This window comes from Cheilinus undulatus, linkage group 7, assembly GCF_018320785.1.
Source record: "Cheilinus undulatus linkage group 7, ASM1832078v1, whole genome shotgun sequence".
NCBI lineage: Eukaryota > Metazoa > Chordata > Actinopteri > Labriformes > Labridae > Cheilinus > Cheilinus undulatus.
In genome coordinates, this window is record NC_054871.1 from 51,304,776 (window position 1) to 51,321,637 (window position 16,862).

Consider the following 16,862-nt stretch of genomic DNA (forward strand, 5'->3'; position numbering starts at 1 on the left):
CAAAAAATTACCTCCTAAGTCCTTTCCTATTCACTTTTCCTTAACCCTGACGAGAAACATCACAGGGTTAAGGAAAGGTGGGAGTAAGAGGATAGGAAAGCAGAACTGTGGTGAGTAAGGAATCCGACTGCACTTTGCGGATGTTACGGACGTGACGTGTGTTTTTTGTGTAAAAACTACAATTTAATGTTGATGGACTTCAAAGTTCGCAACTTCCACTTGGTGCGTTCTCTGTGTTGTTATGTGCTGTGAACGCTAAAACGTCAGAGATATGAGCTCATTGAGATTTTTATATCCTAAAGTCTCTTCAGGTAGAGGAACTGTGAACATCTAGAACAGCAGAAACTTTCTCTTAATTTGAACTTTCTACTAAGTCAATACAACGACATGAATAATGTTCAAGTCCTTTTGTTTCATAACGATATTAAATACTTTCGCTTTATTCCCTTCCTAATCATTTTTTTCTTTAATTCTCTCGTCTCACTTAAATTTACTACACAGTCTACTCTGGTTTGATCTTCCTTTCAGCTCGTTCTGTGAAAAGCTCTATAAACTGCGTCTTCCCTGCGTAATTATGATGATAAATATGATAATCACAATACAGCAACATGCCGACATTATCGCTTTAGTTGGTTGTGATTTACAAACTTAAAACATTTACTTTAATATTTCAAAATAGCAAGACAAATACAGTTTAAAATACTGACTGATCGGTTAATTATTTAAATAAATTGGAAATCAGGAGAAATGAAATCGTGATCATAAGTTGAATGACAAAGTTTTCATGTCTGTAATATTCCTCCCCTACTGCCTTCTGTTTATCACGTGGATTATACGTTTTACTGAATTTTATGGTTTAAGGTGTGTCACTTTAAATGAAGTTTACGCAAAGCATTGTGGGTCGTCTTTTCATCTCTCCTTTGGTAAAGGATGGTCCAGTGTTTCCTAGGCTAAAGGAGATAATAAAGGAAACAATGAAGCTCCTTTCCTTACCATTTGGAGAATTCAAACAGTCCTTATCATGGCCGACACTTAAATACTTCCAGGTTGTTTCACTCAGTTAGGAACCTTCCTAAGCAAGATGGACCCGAGGATCAGGACAGCTACATCCATTTCCTGATTGGGGCGGAGTCAGACAGCTCATTAACATTTAAAGATACAAACACAGAAACGGCTCGTTCTGAGCGGGGCTGAAACAGAGAGATTTTTAGACATGCAAAATACTTGAATGTTTTTTCAGCAACAAACTTCACATGCCTGTTTTAGGGACCTCTGAACCCAAAATAAACTTGTCTCAAAGGGTCGCATATGTCCCCTTTAATGTAATGAAAGCATTTGGATGTGTGTTTTTGACCTGAAGGCTCTTGGTTGTTAAAGCCCTGACTGGCTGGGGGTGGACATCCAGGGGGGCTCTGGAGAGTTGTGCAGGGTCACGGATTCACCTGGCCCAACCAGGAGAGCTAAAATCTAAAGCTAAAATAGGCCCTTTTGTTTTTGCTCTGGAATGTCAAAACTGATTTAAAAAATGACTGGTGGCATGTTTTATCTCTTATTATGTGAATGTAATTTTCCAAAACAAATAAGACAGCGATCAAAAATGCATTTTTGCACGTCTGTTTGTATAACATGCTTTTTTATAGATTTTTCTTTTTTAAATTTCAAACAAGATGTGAAACGATGGCACTGTGAAAATTATTCAGATTTTATATTTTAATTCCACAAATTAAATTTTTTTTGACTCAATCCTAAATAAGAAAGAATGAATTCAGCTGAAAGTGAAGCCAGATGATACAAATCTAAGAAGTGTGACTCTTCATCATTTAAACGTCTCTCTTGTACTTGAGCCGCTGACCGTGTCCTTTATTTATTCAGCTCCTTTATTTGTCTCATTCCTGGACTGGGCTGACTAAACCAGTTTGAAAAACTCCTTTTACCAGTTTCCTTCAGATCCACGGATCAGACCAGCTGTGTCGGGGGAACCTGTTGTGTCTGCTGTCAGAGCTGCTGGGACATTTTTTTTAAATCACATCCTCATAATAATTGGGACGCCTCCTTCTGTGGTTACTCTGTGTGGCATTCATGTACTCTCAAAATAATTGGAAAAATGTGTCTGAATGAAGTTGGAACAACATATCTCTAAATTATTCAAAGTTTTTATGCTTTTTAGAAATGATGTGTTTCTATATTATACCATCTATCCTAATGACTGGTCTAAAAGGACTGTGGCTTCAAAACACTTGCTGTAAACTGAATCTGTAATCTACGGTGCCCTTATATCAGGGCTCATCAAGTACATCCGCACAAGGGCCAGATTTAGTCTCAACAGAAACTCTGGGGGCCGGATTTTCAAATACACAGAAACTCAATGAACATTTTGGTCCGGTTGAAATATTATTGCAGTAGTTTTTATATTTTCCTTGAAACTACAGGACATTTGAGTCATTACCAGTGAGATCTATCCCTATTATCTAGAATGCAGCAGGCCACAAGGAGACAGGGCTGGCAACAGGATTGGCCGGACCCCTGAAAATCCAAGAGAATGGGCCTCCCTGATTGTCATTTAGCACCAATATTAACCCATTTTGACACTTTTAACCCCTTTTGATACTTTATGCCTCTTTAACCCAATTTTTGAATGATTTTAACCCCTTTTAAACCACGTTTCCTGCATGTTTGTGCCACTCTTTTATCCGTTTTTGCCACTTTTCTTCTATTTTTGCCACTTTTTAACCCCTTTTATTACATTTTTCACAATTTTTGCAACTTTAAAAGCATTTTCCCACTTCTTGCCTCATTAGCCCAATTTTTGAAAGATTTGAGCCCCTTTAAACCACTTTTTCTGCATTTTTTTTATCCCCTTAATGCCACTCTTATCAATTTTTGCCACTTTTCTTCAACTTTTGTCACTTTTTAACCCTTTTTCTTTACTTTCTTGCACTGTTTTTGTCATTTGTAACCAATTTTTGACACCTTTTGCCCCCTTTTCCTCCTTCACCATTTTTTGTAACATTTTAACCTCTTTTCACAACTTTTTTCTGCCAATTTTTGTGACACTTCTGCCAACCTTAACCATTTTTAATATGGACTAATTTTGACAGTAAATTTCTGTAAAAACAGATCAGATGTTCAGTCATTCTAAAACAGTTTTAATGTGAATTGGGATGGATGTAACAGCTGCAGACATTTAAAGCAAAAGGATAATCTTAAAATCTCCTGTCCTCATTTTCTGAATTTAGTGATCTTTCGGGGGCCGGACAGGAAGCTTTGGGGGGCCTGATGTGGCCCCCGGACCGCCAGTTGATGATCAGTTTCTTGTATGCTGTTAAATGTTGTACATTGTTTGTTCAAAGGCCCACCTAGGGACAAGAGTTGGACATTAGTTGCCATAAACTCTGTGCTCATCAACTTCAGGCTGTTATTTTATTTTATTTTGTATTCAACCTTTCAACCTTTTTATGAAACTATGTTGAACTTAGGGCTGGACAGTTAATCCTAAATTAGATTAAACTGCAATAGCGCCTGCTGACATTTTCAAATTGCAGAAGGTGCAATAATTCCTTAGCCTGAAATTTGTGTCAAAATACCAGTTTAAAACTTTGTTGTAGCAGAGACGTCATGCATTATGTATCATGCAATCTTTCTAGTAGCATATTTTTTGAATAGTGTACAAAAAATCCTATTTTCTTCATTTTTGTAAATTTAAATATTATAATTATATAAAAAAAATTATCATTCCCTTTAATAATATCTGATTTGCAAAATGAGTCAAAATCATGACAATTAGATTTTTTTTTTTCAAAGTTGTTCAGCCCTAGTTTAATCTAATATTGTGTTGGTTACAGTTTAGAATGAATTATTGCTTGTTTTTGGTGGAAAATACATGAGATGAGGAACTTAAGAAATAATAGCATTAAATCGCAATATTTGGTAAAAAAATTGCAATAAGATTATCTTCTCAAATGGTTCAGCCCTAGTTGAACTGCACCATCCCTAATGAATAAAATAAAATCATAATTAAAATTTTCAAACATGGCCTATAAGTCTGTTGAAATGATGTCCCATCTTTTTCAACCGTCTGTTTTTAGAATAAATGTACGTTAAGATCAAATCATATTCACATGATTCGTGTCATTTCTGAATAAAGCACCATTTGAACCAGATTTCGTCCAATTAAAATCTTTGTAGCATACATTTAACATCCACTACTGGTGCTAAAAATCTTCCTGTTTTGCTTTCATTATGAACAAAACCACAGTTGGAATGACAATAAAAAATCTTTAATTTTTACTTACGTAGTGCCGATGTTTATAATGCCATATCGTAACAGCCCTCTAAATGTGTTCATTTTTCATACTCAACTTGCCAAATTAATGCAATCATTATTATTTTTTTTTTTTATAGTGAAATATCGTCAACTAAAGGCACTTCGGCCTTAAGGGGAAAAACTTGTTTCAAATTTACATACACCCAGTCACTCTCCTGGACATACTTTTGCTTTTGCTGATTCTATCTAAATTTTGTTTTACTTTTTTTGAAATTCCATTTCTCTTTTTGTGCTTTAGAATTCTTTCAAATTAATCTTTTTATATTTTTGATTTCTGAATCAGCTCTCTTATGATTTCTGACCTGCCTGTTTATATTTGTTGCCTTTAAGGAACTTTGTAACCTTGAGTTAAAAAATGTACGTTATTGATTAAAAAAAAATCTTACCTAATCTTACCTGAGATTTAGGGCAAATAAGTGATTTGTAAACATTTTATTTAGGCTCTAAATCTGAAGTATTTTGGACACTTTAGTTTGCGTTTTAATCGTTAGCTGTTGTTCACGTAGTTGCCATTTCGGATTTATTTTAAGGTGTTTGTTCAATCGACGAAATGGGAACGTTGAGATGTCCGAGCATCCAACGAGAACGTGAACGCATCTCTCCGTCAGTACGCTAATGTTAGCAGAGGAGCTCCGACCCGCAGGTTCATTTACAGTCAAACCCCAAAGACTTCTGCTTCAAACCGCCCGAACAAGATAACGACACCGGTGAGCTGTTCAGTGAGATTTTTCTGTTGAATCTAAACTGGATTGAAAGTTAACAGAACCTGTATTTCTGTCGTTAGCCTGGATAAAACTGCGGCTGAAGGAAGAGCTCCATAAGTACGGCTAACTGTCGCCAAAGTTCCAGATAAGTTCAGCTAACGTTAGCTGCTATTTTTACCCTCTGGAATAACTAGTCTGAACTCATGCTAACTAACGCTAACTAGTTCTAACAGCAGCTGACAGTTTAACAACAGCCAGAGGTGACTTTAGCGACAGTTGCCGCCCATCTGAGGGTAAATGTTGTCATTGTGAGGGTGAATATTACATAACTGCTTCAAGCATGTAGCCTGTAGGAGTCTAAGTGGCTAACATTAGCCGTTACAGTAGAGACAGGTTAGGTTTGAGCACAACACACTTGTGGTTTAATGTTTGGAGAGGTCTCCTCACGGGGCTAAAGGTCACAACAGAAACTCTGTTTCCTTGACAACAATGCGGAAGTTTGTGAGTACACCCTGTTCTCAGGTCGGGGAGATTTTTGATCGATAGCGACAACACCAGCGTATAAATGAATCAGTTTAATATCTGGATAAAGAGGAGGACTGTCGAGGGCAGATGCTTTATAAACAGCATCTGTTTCATCATACAGGTGTTCATTAAGTTACAAACCACAGCAGATTGTCTAATACTGCATACATTAAAACATATTTCAACGTTTTCTAAGAGTTGGCCTTCAACAAGAAATTGCCAAATATTAAACTGCATAAGTATGATGACAGTTGTAACGTTGCTTACATATTTATACATTTAAGTGTGCCAACAACTGTGCTGAAAGCAAATGTCCTGATATTAAACTGCATAAATGCAATGACAATGAAATATTGTAAACATATTTATGCATTTTAGTGGTGTTGGTGTTTGCCTGTAACTGAAAGATAAGTTGCCTGATATTCAGCTGCAGAAAGGCATTGACAGTTGAAACTTTAACAACATAATTGTACATTTTAGTGGTGCTGGAGTTTGCCCACAACTTTTGAAAACAAGAAATTGTCCAACATTAAATGGCATACAGTTGACAGTTGAAACGTTGTAACCATATTTTAGTACCTAATATTAAACTGCATAAACATGATGACAGACATGTTGGAGTTTGCCAGCAAATTTTGATGATTTAATATTAAGTTGCAAAATCACATTAATACTAGGGGTGGGGAAAAAAATCAATACTGCATAGTATCGGATGTTTTGTCTGGTGATCTATCGTATCATCTCGTCCACTAAGTATCGATTTTTAAAAAATAAATAGCTAATATGAACTGAAGGCTATGATAATGGAAAAATAAAATCAGTTGTTTGTCCAGTGAGGTCAGCAGAGGTGACGGTCATAGAGCAGGAGAAAGTTAGTGCAACAAACATGGCAGCACCAGAGGAAGGATGTTAGGACTGCAAGCAGAGCACGAATGAGATGGACATGACATGTGAGGTTTGAAAGAAGTGCTACATGAATATAAAATTCTGTGGAAATAGGAGGGCAAGACTAATGCTGAATCAGGTAAAAAGTTGAAAAAATGGTATAGATCACAATATATAATATCGCAATTCTTACTGTATTCCAAAATATTTAAAATCACAATTACATTGATTGAATCGTGGTAATATCATATCATGGGGCCACTAGTGATTCCCACCCTTAATTAATACGATGACCTTTGACACATCTCCAACATATTTTGTATGTTTAAGACGTGTAGGAGTTTTCCAACAACTTTGTTGATCAAGAACAACAAACTTGCTAATACTAAGTTGCATAAATGCGTTGACAGCAGAATCATTAACAACATATTTTTATGTTTTCGGGCACTGGCGTTTGCTTACAACTTTTATGGTTAAAAACAAGAAATTCTGGAATATTAGATTGCATAAATCTCTAACATCTCTACTGGCCAATCAGAGCAACAAAACACGTCACGTAGCAGCTATCGAGCTGCGCGTGTGCAGCTACTGAGGAATAACACGAAACATGGCGACTAGAGACATGTAAGTACTCGACTATTGTCGTTTTTGACAAGAAAACAACTCACTGCTGTTCTTTGTTTTTCTTTTAACAAAGAAATGTCATCAAGTTCTGATAAAACTGACGCTTTAGCAGCATCCACGCTAATCTCTTCCTCCATAACTGCACCAGCTCTTGCTGCTGCTTGTTTACGTCACGACTCTGCTGCGCCTGAAAGTACTGCCCCTCGTCGCTGATTGGTCCTGTCACTTTCTAACCGAGCCCAGATGGTTCAGATGGGAGCTTTGCGAGATGGATTCGCCAGTGAAAACAAGGAAATGGGCGTATCCATCTGCTTTGCAAGGTTAATATACTAGTAAATTAGTGGAGTTTTAGGCTGAACCAACAGACCTGTGTAATTTAAGATCTTTTTCTTTATTCACCCTTATTCTTTAAACTTTAAAGTGTGTTCAAAGAAAAAAGTTTGTTTCTTTTTCATCCTCAAACCTCAAATTGTGTTCTAAGGACTGATTTTTTTAGTGATGTAAAACATATTTAAATATCTGTATCAACATTGACTAAAATGAGTCTGTAAATATTGACAAAAATCCAATGTCAAGCGTCCTTAATAAATGTGACAGCAGTTGAAAGATTGCCGACACATTTCTGAATTTTAGACATGCAGGAGTTTACCTCCAGCTTTTGATGTCTAAAATCAAATTGACTTGGATTCAGATGGCTGTCCTGTCAGTGGTATCAAACTGGTATTACCATGATTTTATTTTACTGGTAATGCATCAAGGCTTTGATTAAGGTATAAAGGTATTTTGACAGTCCGACTGTGCCCTCCTGGTTTCAGCTTAGAGGAAAGGTAAAGATAACAATCTTACGAGGTCTTTAGAAAGCTTTATGTCTGACCAGGTGTGCCGGTCTTATCTGAAGGCATGAATAAGTTTCAGTTTGCAGTTGTCAACATTTTCTACACCGCACATTCTAGAATAATAGAATCTATGTTATTTTAATAATGAAGACAAAAAAAGCACCAAACCTTTATTAAAAACAAAACTCCAGTAGTTTTAAAGCAAATGCTGCACACAAGAGAGAGACATTTAAATTGCACAAACAGTATTTTGTTACTGAAAGGTTTGCTGCATGCAGGAATTTTTTTGTGTGATTTTTGTTGATCAAAAAAATCCAAGGAATTCTCAAATATTTGGTTCCTGGAAAGACTTCTACAGATGTAAAGTTGTGCCAGAAATGCTCCTATATCTGTGTTTTCTCTGCTTGAAGTTCCTGTTTTACATTTTAAAAGTTGTTGGTCTGATATTTACATTAAAATTGTGAAATAGTGTATTTTTCTGTCAATAAAAACACTCAAAGAGTAAATGGACTTGAGCTTGCATAGAGCTATTCTAGTCATCTGGCTTCAAGTGTCAGATGACACCCCAGGTCACACCTACCTGTTCTCACCCTTTCACACACTGATGGCAAAGGTTGCTATGGAGATTTGGCCATCAGGAGGAGCTAATCCCGTTCAAACATATCCATACCCATTTACTCCACACCGACAAAGCAAGTTGGGGTTGAGTGTCTCACCCACACATCAACATGTGACTTGCCAACATAGCTGGGGATCGAACCCACAGTTCAATGACCAACTCTACCCACAGTTGCCCATGGTTGTCAAAATGTTCAGTACACTCTTCCTTATTTTGATAATCTAAATCAGTGATACTCAACCCGTGGCTCTCGAGCCGTGTGTGGCCCTTTAGTGACCAGCTGCAGCTCTTTTTAGGCTTAACAAAAACCTTTATGAAGGTAAACACTGTCATCAGTAAAGATTCATGGTAGGTCACATCAATAAATCAGTTACCCACACAAAGAAGACAGGCTTTAACTTCCAAATTTAAATTTTAAATCAGTATTTTGTTACCGCCGGATGCGCGCGATGGAGCAGCGTGTGTAAGAGAAGAGAGCAGAGGAAGTCCTCTGGTGTTGTGTCTCTTCAGTAAGGTCCTTCACTGAGCTCTGCTGTCTTGTGTTCACAATTGAAGCTTCTTATTTCCTCATTTCAAGTTTTTCTCCAGCCACTTCCTGCTGATGCTCTCTCACACCCATATCTAATGACAATTATGCTGATGTCATCATCAACATAACACACACAGATCACATGTGGAGATAACGTAATATCTAATATCTAGTGAAATTTGTCCAAACGTGAGTGTTTTCATCGATCTTTAATGCTCTAATGATCATAAATATTGTCAAAAGAGCAGAAATGTAAAAGAAAAGCACCAAAATGAGGCAGGGTGAAACGATGTGTCTGGAGAGCTGCAGGTGTGAGGCAGGGCTGGTATTAGTCATTTGGAGGTCAAATATGAGGCCCCTCCCCCTTTAACTAAAGAATTAATAATGAGTGGAAACAAATGAGAAAGCATCTCTTTTATGTTAATAAAGCCACAGAACTCCAGTAAATGCCCCAGTTAGAGATATAAATACCCAAATATCCAACCAGAATTCATCATTTTCTTTGAAAAGCATCTCAGAGCTCAAACTCAGCTCATTCTAATATATTAAAAAATCTTTAGGCCAGGTGAACTTTCATAACTCTGGTGTTGGGCCAAAGACTGCTATCTCCAAAATGATCACTTTTCAGGGAATGAAAAAAAATGTGTCTTTGACATATAATTGCTTTAAAATTGGTTAAACCCCACTGACAGATGTAAAGTCTGACCAGTAGCACTGATTTATAAAAACTAGTGCTGCCAAACGATTAAAAATTTCAATCAGATTAATCACAGGGTTGCTGTGGATTAATTTCGATTAATCATGATTAAATATCATTCATTTTTAATCTATAATCACGTTTCATTTTGCATAAGCCAGCAGACTCAAGAAAGAAGGGAATATATATGCCAGGGCTATTACATTACAAATTCAACTGGGTCAAGTTTTAAAATCAAGAAATGTAGCTGGGCCGGACATGTTTGGCACCCAGCAAGCAGCTGGTAATGTCAAATTTCGAAACAGTATAGATCAATTTGATGAAAAATATTCACTTGTATTCATAGTCTCCCTGTTAAATTTGGCAACATGACAAAAAACGTCAAAAAGGGCATAAAAACACAACAGAGCTGCATTTGAACATAACCTGAGGCAGTAGAATTTTTTCACCTGAATAAAAATAAATAAATAGAATGAAAAATAAAATGATTTCATGTTTCCCATCAAGAGGGCCAACGTGCTGTTTAGTTTAGTCTTGCATGTCGAGTTGGTTGGCCACTACCGGATCAACGGCCCATTTGCACACGCCTGGCGGCATGCTCGACGGTACTTGGACAAACTGCCCGAAATGAGTTGCCAGAGACGTTTCAGGGATTTTGAGTCATTCTGCGCTGTAGGTGGGTTAATTGCGTTAAAATTTTTAATCAGACTAATCATGATGATGGACTAATCCGCATTAACGCGTTCATTTTGACAGCCCTAATAAAAACAAATTAAAAGCATGAAAAATTGATATACATGGTTTTAAAATAAATATATGCTCATTATCAGTGACTGATTGTTTCTTCTGACTCTGAACAGACATTTGCATTAAACTTCATAATCATCCAGTAATTTACAGTTTAATTTCATTTCAACTACAGATGAACTGATCTATTATCTGCCTTACATTCCCGGTTTGTTTAGTGGCTCTCGCTAAAGTATTTTTTAGACAATGTGGTTCTTTGGTAGAAAAAGGTTGAGTACCACTAATCTAAATGATCAGGATCCAAACTTTAAAAACCTGCAGGTCTGCAGTTACATAAAGAGAAGAGCCTGCTGTCTTAATTGCACAGATTTCTTCAGTGCTAATCACCATATAGACTTATCAGCATTTTTAAAGCTTAAATTTCTGTCATTCTAACAACCTTAATGCCGTATTTCTCTTGTTATCAGGGACTGTGAGGTGGAGTGTACACTGCAGCAGTGAAGGAGCAGGAGGAAACATGTCCACGGATCAGGAGCCGACATACACCGTGAAGCTGCTGCAGCTGCTGCTGCTCTCCACGTACTGGGGGATGCAGATCTGGGTCACCTTTATTTCAAGTGAGAACCACACAGACTGGGCGGGGGAATACTGAACAGTTAGAAACTCCTGAGAGGGATTAAGGTTCATTTAGCAGAATTTTAACCCTGAAATGTCAGTGAATCAAAAATGACCACTCCTATATCATGCATGTTTTTAGTTAAAGTCTTGCAGTTTTCTTCATTCTTCTCTCAGGTTCTTCATTTTTAGAGTTGTAACCTGTCATGCTGGCTGACAGAGCCACTGTGACAGTGTTTAGTGTATAAGTCATTGCCATGTTAGCGCTTCATGCTACATGAAAGACCGCTACACACTGAAGCCTGAACATCTACAGAAAGCTGTTCTGTTGCTGTATCTCATGCATGTTTTGTACTGTTAACTTCTGCTGATGGACTACGGTTATTCTCAGACATCAGCTGTTTGTTCTATTCTCTAAACTCCTCCTGTATCTCCATCTCCCAGTTCCCCCAGCCCCCTTAGTGTTTCCCCATTAAACTCCAAGTCAACTAAAGACGCGTCTACAGCTCCGCCCACTGAATTTAAGAGCCATTTTATTAAAACTGCTCTCCATGATGTGTTTTACTAAACAGTAAACCACTGTTTTTGTTTCATGAATGAGTTTCACATAATGAGGGAGAAAAGCTGCTAAAAGTGGCCGTCCAGGATCATGCTGGAATACCAGGATGTTTTGCGAGTAAAGCCACAAACAATCAGGAATAATCCGTAGAGTTACTGATGATGAAAATAATCTCCAGGTTGCCTGCAGAGCCGTGATGTTGATGTTGATCCTCAGTGCATTGTGAACGTTTGACACTTTATTTTTCTGCCCTGTCACTGTCACTTTATTCGTGCAAACACATTTTAGAGCTTTAAGCGAAGCTAAGTTAGCATGCCTGGAGTTGATGTTAAAGTTAGAAATGCTGACATCTGTATTAAATGAATTTCTCTGCTGCTGGGACTTCAACTAAAGATTATTAGGGGCCAAGTGTGCTTGCTGGTCATACGCCTGGGCATAACATTATGTCCCACTCAGAGCTAGAAGTTTAGACTGAGGTCTGCCCTGTGTCCTAGCTGGACTTGAGCTCTGGGTGTACCTTTTACACCTAAGATGGAACAAGTGTGAGTTTAAAATGTTAGACTTTACAAATACAGTGGGTACGAAAAGCATTCAGACCCCCTTACATTTTTCACTCTTTATTAATTTGCAGCCATTTGCTAAAATCATTTAAGCAGATTTTTTCCTCATTATTGTACACACAGCAGCCCATTTTGACAGAAAACACAGAATTGTAAACATTTTTGCAAACGTATGAAAGAACAAAAACTGAAATATCACATGGTCACAAGTTTTCAGACCCTTTGCTCAGTATTGAATAGAAGCACCCTTTTGAGCTAATACAGCCATGAGTCTTCTTGGGAATAATGCAACAAGTTTTCCCACCTGGATTTGGGGATCCTCTGCTGTTCCTCCTTGCAGATCCTCTCCAGTTCTGCAGGTTGGATGGTGAACGTTGATGGACAGACATTTTCAGGTCTCTCCAGAGATGCTCAGTTGGGTTTAAGTCAGGGCTCTGGCTGGGCCATTCAAGAACAGTCACAGAGTTGTTCCTAAGCCACTCCTTGGTTATTTTAGATGTGTGCTTAGGGTCATTGTCTTGTTGGAAGGTGAACCTTCGGCCCAGTCTGAGGTCCTGAGCACTCTGGAAAAGGTTTTCTTCCAGGATATCTCTGTACTTGGCCACATTCAACTCTCCTTCAATTGCAACCAGTTGTCCTGTCCCTACAGCTGAAAAACACCCCCACAGCATGATGCTACCACCACCATGCTTCACTGTTGGGATTGTATTAGGCAGGTGATGAGAGGTGCCTGGTTTTCTCCACACATACCACAGCAAAGGGTCTGAATACTTATGACCATGTGATATTTCAATTTTTGTTCTTAAATAAATTTGCAAAAATGTCTACAATTCTGTGTTTTTCTGTCAAAATAGGCTGTTGTGTTTACATTAATGAGGAGAAAAAATCAACTTAAATGAGTTTAGCAAATTGCGCCAAATTAACAGAGTGAAAAATTTAAAGGGGTCTGAATAGTTTCTGTACCCACTGTACCTTCTGAACACACAGCAGAGTTTATTAAGAAACAGGATGGCAACACAGCTTAGAAAAAAAGTTATCAGTGGAGAAGGTTTGACAACAAGAGAGTCATCTGTGATCGGACTGTTAAAGCTGGAAGTTTACTCCCACTGTCAGCTGTTAGAAAATCTTAATTTCACCAGACGAGCTCTGTTTGAATTGATGGATTATTTATGGAGTCATTGTTGTTGCAAAACTTGAGCACACATTTCATGGCATTGGTTCTTTTTTGTTCTTAAATTTTCTCTGTTTCCTCTGTAAATAAGGAGGCAGTTTTGAGCATAAAGGCAGGTTTTAATGAAAAGTTTAAAGAAAAATCATAAAGTCATACTCTCAAAACGTCAAAATGCACTCTAGTTTTTTGTTCAAATTGGCTTCTCTGTAAGTTAGAGAAGTGTCATATAGAGAGAGACACAATACAAGAATAATGATTCCATGAATATCCTCTAAATATGAGATGTGCTAGCTTTTTTAAAACTCTGTTTCATATTCATCCATTTGAAGAAAATAGTGATATTCTATTTAGTAAGCACTTTGGGCAACACTCACCTCTCAGTGTAGCTTGAACCAATCTAAGTAAGGCTGGGTGCATTTGGTAGAAATAAGCTTCAGAGTCACGCAGAGCGAAGTCTGACATAAGAGATGAAACGGACTGGGATTATGCCCAGCTGGGGCTCTTGGCTGCAGCAAACAACTACTTCAAACCTTTGTGTTTTGAGTGTTTTTAAACCCAGTGATGACTTTGGGAGACTATTTTTCTGTAGATAAAATCCCAGAGGTCCCCGTGGTGCTGATGACTTCTATTGTTTTTGTGCTCAGGCTTTGTGATGGATAATCACCTGAACAGACACACGTACGGGTTCATCCAGAGCCGCCTCGTCCCGTTCTACCTCCACCTGGGCTCGGCCTGTGCCTTCTTTAACCTCACCATCTATGCCGTCTACCATCCCAGCGACCTGCTCGACGACAGAGAGGCTTTCCAGGTGTGTTTGTCCCTCATCATCACTGTGTTTATAACTCACACTGTGTCCTGACAGCAGGGGAGCGTTGGACACTCTCCATCCATTAAATGTCTAATTCTACACCTGTCAAATTTAGTTTATTTTGAAGAGGGGGAAACTGAAGTTTGTACTGGAAAGTCAGTGGGGGAAAGACCACCTGAACACACCTCAGAGCACAGGAGATTCAGGCAGTGTAATTAAGGATGCAGGTACTGTTGGACTGATGTGGGCATCAGCAGATAGGAACATTTCTGCAGATATTTACAGCTCTTCATATCAGCAGTAGCAATCATATATCGGCTTGAAGTATTGGCAGAATGTACCATCAGGTCTAAGACATTGGTTCTAAACCTTGGGGGTCGTGAGACACTGTGAGGGGGTCTCCAGATTCCCTGAAAAAACTAAGAATATTTTCAAAATGACACTGTTGCCAAAAAGAACCTAAGAATATTTTTAAAATTACACTGTTGCCACTTTACACCGATTTTGCCAAATTTGAACCCCCTTTCAACATCCCAACCAATTTTAACACATTCTTACCATTTAACACCTATTTTTGTCCATTTTTGCTAAAAAATTGTTATTTTTTCAGGTTAAATATAAAATATGGATGTCACAACTTAACTTTACAATAGACCTTGGATTTGCTGACCTCCAATGGGCCCCAAGTTTGGCTGGGAGCCAGAAAGCCCCCCTTATGGGCAGCTTTGTCTGCACATGACTACTCTTAACTTTGCATGGCCATCTTCAACCCCCTTCAGAACCAGTGGGGGTCCCTGGTCTCTGGCACCTTTACTGGGGGTTGCAGGCTGAAAAGGTTTAGAACCACTGGTCTAGGAAGCCCTAAACATATAAAAACTACCAGACTGTCTACGTCTGATTGACTCAGCCTCTCTTTGCACAGGAGACACTTTTTTTTAACTATACAAGAAGGTGCATATATATTGGCATCAGTATTGGCTAAAATTACTGTGGAAATACGGGCAAAAATCCAATATGGTGCATCCTTGAGATGCTCCTTAGAACCCTCTGATAGTCTTATGTTTGAAAGAGAGAATATGACCCAGCATTAGCCTGATTATCTTGTATTGTGTGCCCCATTCTACCACTAACCCAAGTATTTCCTTAATCCCTGACTTCTCCGTCCCCCTCAGATCTTCATCTTCTTCGTGTCAGTGACGGTGGCGGCGGTGAACGCTCAGTGGTTCGGCCAGATGGCGTCAGAGATCATGGCAGACATGCACCTGATCGAGCAGGCGTGCGGTTTGGGCCAGGACATCGGGCTGTCGTCGAATAGAGAAGCTTACGCCAAGCTGTGCGAGACAGATGTGAAATACAGACACCTGAGCGGGCGTCTATGGCTCTACAGACTCCTGTCGTCGCTCTGCAACCTCTGCTGCATCGGCTGTAACTTCTACAGCCTCTGCTACATGGCTGAGAACCTGAACACGCTCTGAGACTGACGCAGCAGCTGGACTGTCACCACAAATCACTCCCTAATAAACCTCCACACTCGTTTTTGTATCAAAGTGGTAAGTTATATATTTAAACCCGTCTGTGTCTCATCAGTGAGAGTCATGTTGTTTGTGCCTTGGGGAATAATGAAAGAATGGCCGCGCTCACACTTTGGAGATAAATCAGTGTGTACGCAGTGAGTCATGCGTCACCTTTCACCCAGTGTTTGTGAGCCTGTTGGCACCCTTGAGTTCTCTCTTTACCGTAAACTTCAGGAGGCATGTTCTAAACCCTTTGTGTTCACTGCAGCAGGAAACAGTCACTGCTCTGCACCTTTCAATATAAGACAACACCTTCTCAAAGGACATGTCCCCCCCGCTGCTCCGTCCTGCTCGGCCTGTTTGGGTGGAGTTTGATTCCCGCCCGTGCAGCGTGGTGTCACCGGTTTGCCCAACTCTTCTTCAGCTCTCTGCTGGTATGAAGGAAGTGTTCAGACAGCTACAGGGCAGGCTGGTCCACTTTTAGGAGTAAAAACACTCCTGTCGGTGATGGTTATGGGGATCAGACTTTCAGTTCTGCAGAGCTGGTTTGACGGTTTTAGAAACAAAGACAGTGTCATTTATCCTGCCTTCAGAAGATCCTCAGATGATCTGATATCCTACAACTTTTTTTTTTAAACCACATGCATTAAACAATGCAACTCCTGTTATTATGTCCCATAGCACTGATAAATATTCATATTTTCAACTCAAACAGCTGCCAGCAGAGAAATAAAGCAAACGTATGAGAGTACCAGTTGTGTTTAGAAACACCCATGATTCCATTCTCCTGTTTTATTTAGCTATACAATATATGGCTTTAAATGTATTTGTCAGTAATGGCTTAAAACTGCCTAAAATGTGATTGTTGCCTTTTAAGGTGGATGCAGCATATTTGTTATATCTGCCAATGTCAAAGTCTTCTTGACTTCCAAATGCCAGTAGTAACTGAAAACACTTCAGAATGATCTTACGGCAGTTTTCTGTACAGGAATTATAAAGCTGACCGGCCAGACAGCGTATTTAACGTCTTCATGAGTGGATCAGTTTGTAAATTTAACTCTAGCTGAAGCCGATCAGGAGAAGAGGCAAAACACCTTTTCTAACGAAAAGCTTTCAGTGTGGTTCTTTGCTCTTCTTTTGATTAA

General features: G+C 38.8%; 1 protein-coding gene across 1 annotated transcript; it reads left to right on the forward strand.

Annotated features, from left to right (window-relative positions):
* Positions 1 to 4,916: 4,916 nt before the first annotated feature.
* Positions 4,917 to 15,789, forward strand: si:ch211-121a2.4 (transmembrane protein 205). Its single transcript, XM_041791514.1, has 4 exons — positions 4,917 to 5,031; positions 10,958 to 11,107; positions 14,040 to 14,203; positions 15,376 to 15,789. Exons 2-4 carry the CDS (start codon positions 11,008 to 11,010, stop codon positions 15,676 to 15,678), a joined length of 567 nt encoding a protein of 188 aa, XP_041647448.1. The 5' UTR covers positions 4,917 to 5,031; positions 10,958 to 11,007; the 3' UTR covers positions 15,679 to 15,789.
* Positions 15,790 to 16,862: the final 1,073 nt, after the last annotated feature.

Bases quoted from the DNA above. Each gene is read 5' to 3' on its own strand.
- si:ch211-121a2.4 (XM_041791514.1), top strand. From the start codon at position 11,008: ATGTCCACGGATCAGGAGCCGACATACACCGTGAAGCTGCTGCAGCTG. The intron at 11,108-14,039 runs GTGAGAACCACA...TTTTGTGCTCAG, and splicing joins CTGGGTCACCTTTATTTCAA to GCTTTGTGATGGATAATCAC. The intron at 14,204-15,375 runs GTGTGTTTGTCC...CGTCCCCCTCAG, and splicing joins ACGACAGAGAGGCTTTCCAG to ATCTTCATCTTCTTCGTGTC.